The sequence below is a fragment of the Anguilla anguilla genome, chromosome 1 (assembly GCF_013347855.1).
Source record: "Anguilla anguilla isolate fAngAng1 chromosome 1, fAngAng1.pri, whole genome shotgun sequence".
Classification (NCBI taxonomy): domain Eukaryota; kingdom Metazoa; phylum Chordata; class Actinopteri; order Anguilliformes; family Anguillidae; genus Anguilla; species Anguilla anguilla.
The window spans coordinates 55898662-55911871 of record NC_049201.1 but is presented as its reverse complement, the minus strand read 5'-3'; the positions used below and the strand labels follow the sequence as shown (position 1 = coordinate 55911871).

The following is a 13210-nucleotide window of genomic DNA, read 5'->3' as shown; positions in this document are numbered from 1 at the left end:
CGCATTTGCTGCATATTCTGTAGGTAGAAATCTGCTCCTGATACCAGTGAGGGGAAATTTTAAATGCCGCCTATATGTGAAGACAACAGAACTCTTCATTTCTAGCGTGCCATTAGAGTAGCCAAACTACTTATTAGCCAGTAGGCCAAATATAATCCAGCTCGCCAAGAGGCCAAAAATCTGACACACACCGCAGAATAGCCTAGTGTCTGATCCAGATGACGTTGAGAGCAAAAAGAGGAAAAAAATGTACTGCCAATTTTCACTTTCTAGTTCTTATTAACAATATGAATTGGTCTTTCAGAAGCTGGTGACACTGAGGGCAGAACAACAGCTGGGGGGTGGTTACTTGCATCAGGACTTAATGAACTTCCTGCATGTCTTTCAAAAGGTTGATGTGTGATATACCTGTACCTCTACACTCCATATACTTGTACTGTCTTGCAGAGGGGACTCCGTTGACTGAAATAGAGCTGCATGAGCCTGGTGCCACAAGCATCACGAACGCGCAGAATGGCAAGTAGCTGCAGGTAATTCTCTATTCTAAGCTTGCACATCTGCACCATCCCAACAGAAACAGAGAGGGGGACAATGCTGGCTTTCCCTTACCACTCTTCCCCACAATGACACATGCACCGCCACAAAATAAAACCAGAACTGGATTTTTATTCAAAAAAGCTTCTCTCAACCAAAGCAATCCTGGTCATTATGCACTGAGATGTATATATATATTTATACAAGTAAATAAATGCTTGCATTTATACACACTGAGGAAGAAAAAAAAAATACACTCAAGTCCACTGAATTGTTTACACACACATTTAGACAACAAAGCTTTGGTGTGTGTTCTTGTGTTCTGTGTTTTCTTTATTTAGTTTTTCTTTTTTTTGCTAATCAAACTATGAGAGCCTGTGTTATATTTTAAATGGAAGACAATTACCTTCTCAATCAATATCTGATCTCCCCATTGTTTCTGAGGAGCTGCATAACTCAAAACTTCCACCAAGAATAAAGATAAATGTGGCTTTTCACAGACCACCGGACCATTGGTAATGATTGGCAGAAAGAGTCCGGAGATGGCTCTTTTTGATTGGCTGCTGTGTCCTATGCATATTGACGTGGTCTAGTGTTGCCGTGACTCCCCCCATGTTCAGTTGGCAGGCTGGGGGGGCCCCTCGGGGATTAGTGAGGTGAAGAAGGTGGTGATGAAGGACCAGGTTGAGGCCAGAAATCCGGGGTACTGGGGGCCCCCGTTGGCAGGGTCTCCGGGGCCTTCCTCTCCACCGTCGCCTTCGTCTTCCTCTAGCCCCTCGTCCATGATGCGCTCCTGAAAGGGTGCAATGCAAACTGATCCATTTAAACTAGCTCTTTAAATTATCTCTGGGATTATTCTAATTTTCTGCTATATTCAAGAGCTCTGAATCCTGTGCTGTTATTCGTCTAAATGTGAGGATTTTCATTGTGCTGTAGCCTGGAAAGAGTGAAAATGAAAGCCAGCACCTCCAGTCTGGGAACAAGGGTCAAGGGTCAATGTTCAGAGAGTCCACATGGGTGGGTGAATAGAGGGAGAGAGTAGAATCTGATATCTGACTATTTAAAATTTAAGGAATCACCATTTCCTGGACGTCGTCATGACGATCTGCCTCATGGTCATCCTCGTTTCCCTCTGCTCCCCCAAGGTTCTGGAGATCCGGGCGGAAGGGGAACCAGCCGACCTGGTGTCTGCAGGGGAGGGACCAAGAGAGGAAGGGGGACGGGGCGGGGGATGAGGGGAGACAAAGAGAAATAGAGAAAATGAGAGAGATTGAGGGAGGAGAGCAGTCATTTACTGCACTATAGTAGCAGCACTTCTGAACAGACACTTCCCAGAGGGAAAAATGCACAGTAAACCTGCATTTGAGCCCGAATGGCTGCCCGTGTGTGTAAGCGCAGACTGTATGTGGGGATGGGGGAGCTCGGAAGGAACGCAGCACTCACAGGTACACCAGCAGCATGGCGCCGATCACCATGACGAAGCGGCTGAAGGAGGAGTAGAAGTAGACGATGCTGAGCAGGATGGCGGCGCGCGACACCGTGTATATCCAGTCCAGCCAATCGCGATTCAGCTCATCCTCGTTCAGCAGGGCGCCACCCTGGGCGTTCATCTGGATGTTGGGGTTGGCAGGGTGCTCTTCGGGAGCGGGAGCGGGGGCAGGGGCAGGGGCTGGGGCTGGGGCTGGCGCGGGGGCGGGGTTAGGACCCACGGGGGGCGGGTCGTTGGGCTGGGCTGGTTGCTGATGTGACAGGGAGGGCACAGGGGGCAGGAAAGCAGTGGGGGGGATGGTGGGGCTGGGAGTCTGGGAGGAGGCCACTGCTGCATGGCTGTGTGGACAGAGAGAAAGAGAGAAAGAGAGAGAGGGAGAGAGAAAGAGGGAGGAGGGAGGAGAGGGGGATAGAGAAAAGGGGAGAAAAAGAAAGGTAGCAACAAGAGAGAACAAATGAGTAACGTATAACCCTGAGCTGCTTCAACCACTTCAAAGACTGTTCAAAAAAACAAAGTTGCCCCTCTCTCTTACTGGCCCTCTCTCTGTGTGCTGCAGTGTCAAAAGTGCAACACTGAGACGTCCCGACTCCCCTCACCAGTGGAATAAACATCTACAGTTACACTCCTAAAATAGAAACACAAGTTTCGTTTCACAACACATTACTGACCACTGACCACACAGAGACCCTGCTCAACACAAATCAGTCAGCAGAGAAACAGGGGGAATGTGAATAATAGATCTGATGAGAACCAAAAAGACCTGCAGTGGAACTCCGGAAGGTTCTTCAAGCTAAACCATTACCTCAGAACAGCCAAGTAAACGTGTACTAGAAGTCAATGTGGCTTGGAAAAATGTTTTCTGAAGAATGTTCTTAAAATATATGATTACAGGGCTCTAGGCTAACATTTTTTCCAATGAGCACCAAGGTACAAAATTTAGAAGCACACTAATGGATTCCAATTAGCAGATGTGCTCTTGAATTATTTTTCCAGTTAGCAGACATCGATTTCCAGGAGCAAATGCTCCTAAAAAGGGAGCACCGCAGAGCGCTGTATTACTTCTCTAATTATAGCACTATAAATATTCTGGTGTTGGCCTGGAGTGGTGGGAGCGCGGCGCTGGCTGTTGTACGGTACAAACGGCAGGCGCGCTGTCAGCGAGAGCAGTGTCTGGTGTGAGTGGAAATGACTGTCTGTAATGAAACCGCTCGCATCCCTCTAAATCCTCTCCTCCCCTGGCGCTCGTCAGGAGCACACCATCCAGGCCCCGGCAGGCAGGAGCGCCTGATGCGCCGATGCGCTCCGCGCCGCTAACGCTACGCGTCCGTGTGCAAATGACTGGTTGCTGAATGGAAGGGCTCTGGACAGGCTGAGTGGGATTAGGCCGCAGAGTGCGGGTCTTATGAATAACAGTTCTGTGAGTGTTCGTGCACGTGGAGCCGTGCGGAGCGAGCGTCTGAGAGGGACTTACTACTGCATGTAGTAGTGCCGCGCGTACGCCTGCTGCCACCACAGCACCTGCATGGGGTTGTACGCGGGGTAGGCCGGGAAGCCCGCGGGCATCCCCTGCTGCACAGGAAACTGGTCCCCTAAGTGCCTGCACAAGACACACAGACGCACATCAGAGTCTAATGCATATAACACTTCCCAACATAAATCTTGCGACATGCCCATCAAATCCTGAGGCACGCCGGTCATAGAGAAGATAAAATCATTTGATCTTGGAACAGGATCTCGGGACAGGACTCACCCTTGCATGAAGTTTGGATAGGCGGGGCTGTGGGCGTGGCCACCACGATGTCTCAGCCCATCAGGGTTCCCCACTGAGGAGGCAGGCGTACTGTCTGTGGTAGGCGTGGCCGAGGAGGAGGATGCGGGGCTGTCAGAACTCTGGGTGAGAGGACAGAAGGACCAATCAGAGGCCTTTGCAGGCACTCAGAGGATTCAGCAGAACAATGTAGGGGCATGTGGTCACCAGTACAGGGGTTAAGTGCAACTCCTACAGCAGAGGGCATCAGGTGTCCAAGCACTTCAATGAGTTTTCTAGGTTTCATTGGTCACATGGGTCAAATGCCATGTACATAATGCTGTGACATTTCCCATAATGCACTGCAACAAAATGTATCTTGAGTTCTCTACAAAGGCAATAACCAGCTAACATGTTATTTTGCCACCAAACTGAGGGCACGAGCTCAGATAATTCGGTCATTAACAACAGAGGTTGAGAAAATAAAGCACATACACACATTTTTAAAACAATACCCTCCCCTTCAGCACAATTTTATCCTTAAGAGCAGTGCATCTCTCTTGCGTTTCCCTAAAGAGAGTGGCCGCTGTTAGTTATGATACAGCTGATGTTTTCGCGGGTCAGTGGGTGATACTCACAGGAGTCTCAGGGTCAGAGGTCGTGTGCGTCCGTGTGCCAGTAGGGGGGCAGGGGGATGCAGGGGGACTTCGAGAGGCACACACGAGGTGGACCATGTGATACTCATCTTGCTGCAGGATGAGAAAAGAAAATACCTCGACTGAACATAGAAGGATTCAAAATTAGGACTTATGCCTGCATATATCTGCTAATTTAAATTTACCACTTCTGAGAGAAACATGCGATGTTATAGTGGGAGAAAACTCTCCCACTATAACATCGCACTGGTATTTTATCCTCATTAGGAGTTCATTCAATCAAACTTTTAACCAAGGAAGCACAAAAAATTCATGCAGCCTTCTGAATTCAGTTATTTTTATTTTGAGATTGACACCATTATGATGCTTTATTGGATAACAAAAATGATTAAAATCAATTTGTAAAGGGAACACAGTGGCTTAGTGACAGCACCTTAAGTCATTATGTAGAGGGAGATATGCACATGCCTGCTAGCGCTAATGGTCAATAGACGAATGGTGCGAATCCATCGTCACATCTAACCATGTTCTTGTGTCAATGCTGTCGGTGCAAATCATGGGGCCGACCTGAGAGAAGCTGCTGGAGTTCAGTGACAATGCAAGCCTCATGATGCTTACTCTGCCAGAAGTGCTATTGTACCAGAGAGCGAGTGGAACAGGTCTATACACATCTGCCTTTCCTGCCAAATCATGCTCTTAAAGGGGAACACCCCCTGTGCAAAATCAAACTCTGATACACTTTAGTACGTTTAACGCTTGATAGCAAAGGTTGTGAAAAATAATGTTGGTGGGTACTTACAACTCATCTGATGAGATACTGGCATCTATTGGTGTGTAATCTTATGAAATCCCAGAATATCTGTGTGTAATCTGATAAGATCCTAGTATCTCTGTGCATAATTTGATGAGATCCTGGTATCTCTGTGTGTAATCTAAGAAAATCCTAGAATCTATGAGTGCAATTTGATGAGATCCTAGCATCTGTGTGCAATCTTGTGAAATCCCAATATCTCTGTGTGTAATTTGATGAGATCCTAGTATCTCTGTGTGTAATTTGATGAGATCCTAGTGCGTCTATGTAATTTGATGAGTTCCTAGTATCCGTGTGTAAAAAGATACTAAGAATGAAATTCTGGTACCACCCCATGTGTACAATAAGATGTATTAACCTCTATGACTCATCAGTAGGATAAAATACCTTTCTCAGGATGTCTCTCAGTTGCAGGTGATCCAGGAGAAGCCGTCCGGAGTACACCAACCTCTGATCCTTTGACAACTACAGAACAAATGCAAACACACATTCTTATTGACCGTGTGACACATCCCTCTAATACTGTATTTAAACACAAGTTTAAACAGGCACTGGGAAAAAAGCAGGTTTGTGGCAAACAGAACGGGGGAAGTGGTCATAGTAATAACAATCAGTTTCATCCACAGAGGAAACAGTTCCAGCTAAGTAAAGCAGTGGCCCACCCTGCCATGGCAACACACCCTCCTGCTCCAACAAGTTTCCCCTCTCCAGGGAAATTCATTTCAGAGGGTCTTTTAATTGGGCGCTATTCAGAATGTGTGCTCGTGTCTCGGTCCTCCATAACATGGAAACGGCATCATTACCAAACTGCCAATGACATCACTCCAACCGAAGCGGCTTCCCTGCCACAACGATGACAGCAATGGTGATGATGATGGTGGCGGTGGTTATTATTAATATTATTATGATTGTGATGATGACAGTAGAGCTGGGAGTGAAGAAGGAAATGATGATAATGACACCCTGAGAACAGAGGTACTGTGCGAGAGCCATGCTTCCTAAAATACACTCTGTCCCTTTCTCACCCAACTGCTTCCACATACAGCACTGTGACACGGGAATCTGTGGAATTTTATGAGGAGCCTGAAAGGAATGTGAGTGGCTAATTTCCATTCACGTTTTCGTAGTAGAAATACTGTTCCTTTTGGACAACATAGTTCGTAACAAATCGTGAACTTTCCCTCCCTCATGACCAGAGAAGGCCTGAAAGACAGGGAGTCTTGCATTTGGATCTACAGAAATTGCAGCCACTGCACCACTCTGTAGCTAAATCTCAAACAGGAGAGATCTAGTGGTGCTGGGATAGTTCTCTGAAGGGAAAAAAACCAGGCTGCTGCTGGATGTGGTGTTGGTGGACCAATAGGAAGACTTCCTTCTGGACCAAGCAGAAAAGCAGGGATGGGGACACTGCCATGGAAGGCATTCACGATAAAGGTTAAACCATGGTCCTGCCTCACTAAGACCACAAAAGATCTCATGGCATTCAGTACAAAGAGTAGGATGACGCCCAGTGCCCCAAACCAGTACTTTCAATCTGACCATGTAGTCATTCCTTAAGTTTAACCGACTGATTAAATATGCCTCCCTCTTTACTTCAGCTCATTCGTGGTCAGTGCAAAATGGATGTTGTTCACCAAGGGTGAGCGTACACACAAGGCTGCTTCCGGTGAGTTATTCTTTCCCTCCCATCAATGTGAAGTGGTGAGAGTTTTTTTGAATTGTGGTTTGTAAATGTGGTTGATATTACCATAACTCACCACACTGAAAGCTTACCTGGCAGGAGGAGCTGCCAAAAAAAATGTCCAATAACTGCTTAACTGCAGCATCTGATGTGCACAGATTATTGAAGCGGGATAAGCCCATACAAAAACTAACTCACTCTGACTGAAGCTTTGCAATCACTCGCTATTGGGTGTGAAACTAGAACACATTCCAGTCAGGACCATTTTGCAGTCATAGCCATCCATTATTCAAGTGGTTTTATTTTTCAGTTCTTCTAGTTATATTCAGTTTGATTTCTCACTGATAAGCTTTTCCCAGGCACAGCTGACATACAGCTCAGGCATATCAATGACAGATATTGCAATACGGAGACACTGGAACTCTGGAAACAAGGCATGCCATTAAAACTTAATCCAGCTGTTAATATTAAACAAAAAAAGATTCCTTCTTTAATCTTGAGTAATGATCATTTGCTGCAGTTTTACTCCCCCAGGAACACCATCATACTGTACCTCTCTCATTCCTGCTAGCTAAAAAAACAGGTATTCATTAAACTGCTTTTCATTTTACAGCACACCCAATGCAAAATGGAGTTACATAAGGCTGTTCATCTGCCTAGCCTGCTGTACTGTTTTGTGTCACGTACAGCTGGGATGCACTATACTGTGCTGGCCTGTACAGCCATGCAGACAGACATACATACGCAGTAATGCACACATACAGACATCCAGGCACAGGTTGATTGATATAACCACAGGCACACAGCTAGCTTTCTCTCTCCCTCACACATACACTCACACACACACACACATACATACACACACACACACACACACACACACACACACGCACATGCACACACACACACACTCCCAGCTGAGATATTTTGCTGACCAGACACTCCAGCACAGCTTCTCTGATCCAGGATTAGCCTCCTCCTTTGCTGAGCTTCTGGGTCAGTTCAGCTGCGGCTCTTATGGAACCGCTGTGTGTAAACCTCTTTCGCACCTCCATAGCTGCACACACCCTACACCAATTCATTCTCACAGCCCAAACCCATGGCACCACTCCTACTCACCGGCTTGCTGGGATACACATTAGAGAGGTGCGTTTTTAACTTCCCAACGGTCCAGTTGAGGAAACAGTTTATAGTCTGATCATCGTACTTCTGGTTGGGTGCCTTGATGATGAGGATGACAGGGCTGTCAACTGCACCTTGGTCCATGTTTCATAGTAAGAGCCCCCACCTTCAACAGTGGGACAGGGCAGTTCTTTTTAGCTGCACTCGCTTCTCTGTGGCCTTTATTCTGGTAGATTCCTTCAAATATTCTCCAAAGTCAGTGCCACCAAGAGACCTGGGCCAACAAGGGGGATCCACACTGAGCGGGAACTGACTGAGTTTCTCCTTGAAGAACAGAGTTCTCTCATTGGTTGAAGCACATGGGGCACAAGAAAGTCTCTTGAGAATGGTTTCCGTTTGGAGGAGTGCTGTCTGCTATCTAGCTGGGGTAATCAGAGACAGAGGGAGTCATGAGGGCAATTCTGGGATAAACACAGCTCCATAACATTGAATTGAGCAATATAGCACCAGTACACTCAAATAAAACCCACAATATTCAGCAAAACAACTGTGGTTATTTGGGGGCTGTTTCACAGGACAGAACATTTGGACTGTCTATATTTATCTGGAAGGTTAACTATTCTGAATAGTTTCCCCTAGTTTGCGAGACAAATTGGTTAGTAAATTCTCTGGTGAGTAGCAATGATCAATACATTGGTGCATCTGTATTTTATTTTCAAAGCAATCCCAGTTTTATGATGCGTCCTATGTACTGGTAACGTTAGAACAGTACTCAACTTGCGTATTAGAAAACCAGCATTCAGTTCGTAACGTTAGCAAATCACTTAGCTAGACTAGCCCCGTGTCCCTTTATAATGAATGTTAACCAACCCATTTTCCTGGTAGTTTTCTAGTTACCTGTCAACTGCATATTTCCCACTGATTCCTATTTTGGAAGCTAGATTATGTTAGCAGGAAAACCAAGATTGTAGCGTTAACGTTAAATCTTCTCTAATAAAACATACATCTTTAATGAGTCATGGCCTAGACACGAGTATTAATTTGGAAAAGTATCAAACACATGCCTTGTCTTGTTAGATGCCATAGCTTGTAGTATGATCAAATTATCAAAACAGCAACAGCACGCCACAGACAGCCACTGTAAAATGCAGCTTCTGCAGGTCTCCTTTTTAACTCTTTAACTTAAGCTAGCTAGTATTAGTTTTAGCCCGCGTGAAATTAATGTAAGGGGCTAGTACCAGCTCACTGATCAACAACAAGCTGAAGGAATTTTTATCAGGCAATTTGTTGGCAATGGCTGCGTAGCTAGCCAGTTACTTCAGCTAAGAGTGGGATCAAATTTAACTATCTTGCATACCGAGTTTCTTCATAAGATATTTTTTATCCTGGGAATATAACTGTCCCACATACGTTTACCTTTCTACTGTAATTAGTCAGCTTAGCTAGTAATGCCTGGCAGGAAAGCTGTGGTCAATACACCACAAAGACTAGCAGCGAGTTAGCAAGCTAACGTTAGCTAGCAAGCTGTATGGTGCAAATAAATACAAATAAGAACGCCAATCTGTGGTTGGTCAAACAGCACACTGCCACTTACCAGTATAGACCACCACTATCAATGCTCACCTGTCAGGTTGTAAACTTTCGCTTGATTTTCATTATTGCTCCTTGACAGCCAGGTCCACTCCCCGACTTGTTATCGTACAAGATGGAGCCAGGCGTAGCACCGGATACAACGTCACCCTGTCCGATTCACAGTCCATAATCAGCTGTTGGAGGAAAACAAAATACCGAAACACCAATTATTCTTCAAAACCTCTCAACTTATTTAAATTTCTGCCATAACCAGCGTTTTCTTCTCTAGAAGCGTATTGCGCGTAGAAACAGAAGCCGCTTTGCCAACCCTACGAAAACGCACTGCGCATTCTCCCTAATGAACTAAGTTCACCTTTGCGTTGTGACGTCCCAAGACGGGGAATGATGCAAAAACTAACATTTGTTACCCTGGATTGCGCGATGGTACAGTAATAGCTGCAACTGACTTCTCAAACATCAGCGTACTGGGAGTATATGAATATACGTAAATGTATGTTTTCCTTAGAGCTGGTACATAGATGTTCTTCTGACCGATTTGTGACATATTTAGCGTGCTAAATGCCGACAAAAGCACCGTTTTACAAATGTTTCACATTTCTCTTCTATCACAAAATATTAGGCTACATATAACAACGAAGGCACAACGCAGACATGTTTAAATCTATTAGCCTCATCATAATTTAGAAATTGAATACACCTTTAACCCTAATAATTTAAATAAGAGCAATTTATATTTTAAATGTAAAATATATTTACAAAGATCAAGGTAGTACCCCAGGGGCCTCTGTTGAGAGGGCTGAATTGGGGCCATAGTATTTACTCTAATGGGCTCTTTGTTAAACAGCATCCTCATGATTGTGACATTGTGTGTTGTGATTGCATAATCTGTTGTACGATGCAATTATCTAGTCTGTTTATCATCACCAAGAGCCTATACTTGTTGTGACTCATAAACACAGGGGTGTCTCACTATGTTTCGGCTGTGCAATGCTATACTTTTATATTTTGCACATTTGTAGATCATGTACTCCAAAACAAATACTTCCAAAACAAAGACCTGTAATCAATCTGTGATTTTCCTGACGTCTTCTTATAAGGGGATGTGGCCATGTGGCAATCAGTGCAAAGGGTGGGACTCTATCACAATGTCACTGAATGCAGCTGTGGTAGAAGATAAAACGGCACATGCAGGATGAAAGGCTGGCTTATCGGTACCCAGTGGCTTCAGTTTCAGGAAGATGGCTGCAGAGTGGAAATGCATTTCCTGTTCAGGCCTGGTTTCTGCCATGGAAATGTGGCCTGAACCCTTGATTTGACATCATCCAGCAAGTGAAAAAACATTCTAACTGACGTAGACTCAGAGCTCTCTTTAATTACATGGATCTGGAATGAGTGTATACAAATAATCAATTTCTTACCTTCTTCTCACAACAGCATCAATCTCACAACACTGAGACAACAAACAGCATGCTACAGATGTGCTTTCCTTTATAAATGGAAGACTTACGTTAGGCCTGTCACTGAACAAGATCCAAACAAAAATCACATTAACAGCAGCAGAGGAAGCACATATTACAAACCACAGGAAACCACAGCAATACACATAAAAACAATCACATCTTCACCTTAGCACTGGGTCTCAAGTGAATAACATCAGGTGTGTAGCCAGTATGGATCCTGTCTGACATCTGAATGACCCTTCAAGAGAGTCATCTGTGACCTGGCAGGTTTCATAAACATGCAAGCAGTGGTTTTCACAACAACAGCATGAGAAAGCCTCAGCCAATGTTCACAGTGGACACAACAACAATAAAGTTTAATTCGGACTGTCAGTCTGCCAATTCCCCCTCTCAAGACCTCCAAATACATTTAAGGTGAGCAGAATGTGATGTGTGCTGTGATTACAGGACAATGAGCCAAAGTCAGAGTTTGCGCAAGACCTCTCTGGTCAGCCTCTTGCTGTACTTGTTGATCTTGCGGTGCCCGGGCATCCAGCCCAGCAGGAAGCGGTGGAAGTCTGTCCAGGCATAGGCGAACATCTCGCGCCATTCCGCCTCCAGCTCATCAACATTCACCTGGTCACCCACCGCACCCCTCAGCTCCAGGAAGTAGTAGTCCAGGAGGTCGGGCACTTGTTTCTCACATTCCTTTTCCTCCAAGCAGCTTCCCAAGAAGTAGACAAGATCCTTCATACCACAGCCTCCGCCCACATACTGGAAGTCCACTGCCGCGACCTCTGACCCCTGCCTGGAGAAGCAAAAGTTAGCCAGCTTGGCGTCGCCATGGACGATGGTCTTGAAACGGCAGCTGTTGAGTATCTGGTCAATTTTGCCTGCTGCAGCTTTCAGATCTTGGTCTGCCATGGCCTCCAGCTCATCTGGGCGTGTCTCCAGGTGCCAGTAGGTCCCTATTGGCCAGAGTCCCTCTGGGGTGATGCCAAGGAAGCGGGCATGGAAGTGGGCTAGCCAGCGTAGACACGCTTTCATCTCCTTGATACCAACTTTGGTCCTCCGTTGGTCGAAACCCGCCACGTCCAGATCCTCCAGGACGATCAGCTGCTCATCCCCAAAGGAACGGGCAGCCAAACAGACAGGCACCCGGCACCCACTGTCGGTGGAGTAGTTCTGATACCAGTGAGTCTCCACCTGGTAGGACCTCACCTTGCGCAGGTGAGACAGGTCTGTGTTCCAGCCTCCAGGGTGTGCGGACTTCTGGGGAAACACCACATGCTTGACAATGACTGAGGGGCGGTCGCAGCCTTCCAAGTGAACCCTAACAATCTCCCCATAGCCACTCCAAAGGGTCTGAATTTTGTCACCAATAAGCAAAGCCTCTGCTCCCGTGGCTTCCAAAATCAGGTCTTGATATTCTTGTTTCATTCCTGGTTAAGATGGCTTCTCTCTTTATTAAAAAAAACACAAACACACAAAAGGAAAAGCATGTAAAATTGTTTGCACTTGCACTGGTGTTTATTTCCCTCTGCAATAACCCCATACTCTATTCACTAAGTACAATGCCTTCCTTCAATATCTGTCCAGTTCATTCATAACTTAAAAGCTATTTATATAGCCACAATGACATAAACGCCTAATCGACTGAAATAAAGCCACCACGTACATGGTCACGAGCGCTCGAAAGCCATTAAGGGTTTCAAGACACTGGATCGTTATTTTCCCACAAAATAATCTAACATTATTGTTTTTATTAGAAACCATGACCTTTCAAATCCACTCCAGGACACGTAAAACCCCTGACAAGACATTGCGGCACTCAGGTTTCCGTGTATGTTTGTCATTTCTGGCTATAATTCTGTCAGGAAATAATAGCGATATATTAACTAGCACGTTTTAAAGAAAATATTCGTTTTTACCTTTGTGTCTTAGCTGAATTATAAACGCGTGAACGTCCGTGCAGTTTAAAATTTGGTGAGAGACTAACCGAAACACTTCCTGTTACTCATATGCGCAGCATCATGGGAAATGTAGTCTACTTTCTGTGGAACGCTACAGGCATGTAATGCTCTCATACGCTGAAATAATCATAATAATAATCACAGTAATGATAGGTTATTGTTGTT

The 13210-nt window shown here is 45.4% G+C and overlaps 2 protein-coding genes across 5 annotated transcripts; both read right to left on the bottom strand.

The window, feature by feature from the left end:
- Positions 1-646: 646 nt before the first annotated feature.
- herpud2 (HERPUD family member 2) lies at positions 647-9984 on the bottom strand. 4 transcript variants are annotated; one of them, XM_035381323.1, is made up of 9 exons: positions 9635-9984; positions 8038-8462; positions 5625-5702; positions 4409-4519; positions 3774-3913; positions 3495-3620; positions 1978-2361; positions 1614-1722; positions 647-1327 (listed from the first exon to the last, which is right to left on the bottom strand). In XM_035381323.1, the coding sequence occupies exons 2-9, from the start codon at positions 8182-8184 to the stop codon at positions 1151-1153; spliced, it is 1272 nt and encodes a 423-aa protein (XP_035237214.1). In that variant the 5' UTR covers positions 8185-8462; positions 9635-9984; the 3' UTR covers positions 647-1150. The 4 variants fall into 4 exon arrangements, with proteins under 4 accessions (XP_035237214.1, XP_035237203.1, XP_035237209.1 ...); XM_035381312.1 differs by having other exon boundaries at positions 9664-9984; XM_035381318.1 differs by having other exon boundaries at positions 8038-8458; positions 9664-9984.
- A 1001-nt stretch (positions 9985-10985) lies between these two features.
- Positions 10986-13135, bottom strand: pkdc (protein kinase-like domain containing). Its single transcript, XM_035381346.1, has 2 exons — positions 13004-13135; positions 10986-12534 (listed from the first exon to the last, which is right to left on the bottom strand). Exon 2 carries the CDS (start codon positions 12510-12512, stop codon positions 11556-11558), a length of 957 nt encoding a protein of 318 aa, XP_035237237.1. The 5' UTR covers positions 12513-12534; positions 13004-13135; the 3' UTR covers positions 10986-11555.
- Between the last annotated feature and the right edge of the window lie 75 nt (positions 13136-13210).